The sequence below is a fragment of the Nestor notabilis genome, unplaced genomic scaffold (assembly GCF_000696875.1).
Source record: "Nestor notabilis isolate BGI_N333 unplaced genomic scaffold, ASM69687v1 scaffold3483, whole genome shotgun sequence".
Classification (NCBI taxonomy): domain Eukaryota; kingdom Metazoa; phylum Chordata; class Aves; order Psittaciformes; family Psittacidae; genus Nestor; species Nestor notabilis.
The window spans coordinates 134,185-136,946 of record NW_009923191.1 but is presented as its reverse complement, the minus strand read 5'-3'; the positions used below and the strand labels follow the sequence as shown (position 1 = coordinate 136,946).

The following is a 2,762-nucleotide window of genomic DNA, read 5'->3' as shown; positions in this document are numbered from 1 at the left end:
TCATTGTTAATAGAGAATAAAATGGACTTCAGCTCTATAATTTCATTGCTAACAAAGACAAGATTTGCCTTTTCAGAGCAGTTAGAATGGAATATTATGGTTTCATTATGTCTGACATTTTAATTTATAATTTCATTGAATTTATCAATGACATTTGACGTTGTGTCCATGGAAACTAAATATCCCACGTGCATCAGATCTTTACAGTTGCACTGTATAATATTTGTGCTAGCAAACTATTCATTATTTCTTACTACCATGCTCACATTACCATATGCTCATCTAATGACTGTTTATTTTGTGACAGAATAATTTGAAAAGAAGATGAAGTATCTCCAGTGCCTGTGTTTACTCCTTGCTGTTCTTTGTGCTGTAACCCATTGCCACTTCGAAGACATTTGCCATGAAGTCAATAATACTAATCTGGGTGATGGAACAGAAAATTTATTAGTACATAACTGTGACAAGAAAATCTCTAACTATGCAGATTTTGTATTTAGATTTTACAAGCAGGCTATATCAAAAGAAGCTGATAAAAATATTTTCTTTTCTCCCATGAGCATCTCCACTGCTTTTGCCATTCTGGCTGTTGGTGCTAAGTCAACCACCCTGTCCCAGATTTTTGAAGGCCTGGGCTTTGATGATCTGACTGAGACTCACATACATAATATACATGAAAGTTTTCGTAAAGTTTTAGCAGTACTGAACTGTACTGATGTTAACATTACATTAAATATAGGGAATGCCCTTTTCACAACTACTGGGTATGAACCACAGGAGACATTTTTACAAAATACCAAACAATTTTATGATGCAGAATTTTTTTCTAGCAATTTCCATAAACCAGAAGAAGCTAAGAAACACATCAATAAATATGTAGAGGAGAAGACCAAGGGGAAAATTCCTGAATTAATTGGTCATCTTGATCCAAGTACTGCATTGGTTCTTGTAAACTACGTTTATTTTAAAGGTAAAATATTTAACATAATATTCCAATAGAAGATTTTGATGCAAAACAAAAATTGTAGGGGACTCTTGATGGCTTATTAGCAGAGTTACTATTTAGGAAAGAGTTAACTTTGCAGGACCTTCAAAGTGAAGATTAGATCTAGCCAAAAGCAGAGTATTTGATTGTTGAGAAATATTGGTTGTTTGATTTTGGATCAGATTGCCTGAAAGCTGTGGACAAAGAAGTCCTCTCTAGTGGCCTGTCTCAAAGACAGTGATCCCCTGCATGCAGTCTTGCTTGTCTGAGGACGTAATGACTACGGATGTTTCAAAGATCTTTATGCTGACTGTATGTGCCGAACGAACTTAGTGGACTGACATTCTTGCACTTCCAGGGTCCCTAGTATTATGGTGGATTTACTGGGTAAACTGCCCTGCTTGAATGTTAGGATCCTTTATTCTGCTGATGAATTCCTCACCAGGCTGAGTGCAGTCAGCTTGTTCGCGGTACAGCATAACAGAAAAGGCATAACAAGGTCATATGGCTGGATGTTTAAGTGGTTGAATTGGAATAACATAAAAGACACAAGTGATGGAAACATATGGCTACAGTAGAAGCAGGACTCTCTCAACTGGTCCTCATCAACCTTTGGTTGTTTTTCAGCAAGACAGGATATACTCACACTAAATATAGTGAACATACTGCAGAGCTAAAATGTTTTATTGTTTGTTATGCAGGAGATTGAGGTGATTTAGCAATCATGTTCTCCCATAATCAGCCCCCCAGCATCCTATATTTAAGTTCGTCTGATCCATATCAGCCATTTTATGATCTTCATGTGTTTGAGTCCAACATATTCTCTTTTCCCCCATTAGCTGCCTGGACAAAGTATTTTGATCCTTTACGTACACATGAGGATGATTTTTTTGTGAACACAAATGCATCTGTTAGAGTCAACATGATGCAGCGTGACAATAACTATGACAGTTACTATGACAAGGAGCTTTCTTGTGAGGTGCTAGAGCTGCCTTACCAGGGTACTGCACGAGCATTGCTTATTCTGCCTGATGATGGAAAGATGAAGCAAGTGGAAGATGCTCTGTCCAAGGAAACTGTTTGTAAATGGGATAACAAACTCATGACCAGGTAACTCTAGGTAGATGTGTTACTATATCTGAGGACACATTATTATTTTTAAGAGAAAGCATTAATTTGAGATTGCTTCCTCCTGGATATAATGTCCTGATTTCATAAAGCAGGGCTTTAAGTGATTCCTAAGACAAGTCAGAGCAGAGCATAGTTGATAAGAAACTGCAGGATCTCTGACCTTAAAGAAGGGGACACTTTGCTAGTTGTGTATATGGCACTGGAATGAAAGAATGAAATTAGTTTCTTTTTCCAAAATTAAAGACAGAATGTAGGTACAAGAAGATGGCACACCTCTCCGGATGCCAAAGTTGTTCAGGGAGTACAGATGTTACCATCAAACAAATGAGCAATCAAAAGAATGCTTTCAAGTGTCACTATGTTGCATACTATCCACCCTGGTGCCTGAAATAATGCTGCAATGCTTCACTGCTGTTTTGTTTTCTTTGTTCAACAGGAGATTAGATTTGCACTTACCAAAGATTTCTATTAGTGGGTCTTATGATCTTAAAAACCTGTTCAAGGAAATGGGCATTACTGAAGTATTCTCTAGTAATGCTGATCTGTCTGGAATCAGTGGCAGCCATAATCTCCAGGTTTCAGAAGTAAGTCAACAGAGCTGGTGATGGGGCCGTGGTTGGTTGCTCTGGAGCTGGGGTTTTTAAGG

The 2,762-nt window shown here is 37.8% G+C and overlaps 1 protein-coding gene across 1 annotated transcript in view; it reads left to right on the top strand.

Annotated features, from left to right (window-relative positions):
• The first annotated feature begins 324 nt into the window (after positions 1-324).
• Positions 325-2,762, top strand: part of LOC104403765 (serine protease inhibitor 2.1-like) — a 3,354-nt gene continuing 916 nt past the window's right edge. The window contains exons 1-3 of the mRNA XM_010012006.1: positions 325-970; positions 1,825-2,095; positions 2,553-2,700. Of these exons, the coding sequence (XP_010010308.1) occupies positions 325-970; positions 1,825-2,095; positions 2,553-2,700 (1,065 nt within the window). The remainder of the gene's footprint in view (positions 971-1,824; positions 2,096-2,552; positions 2,701-2,762) is intronic.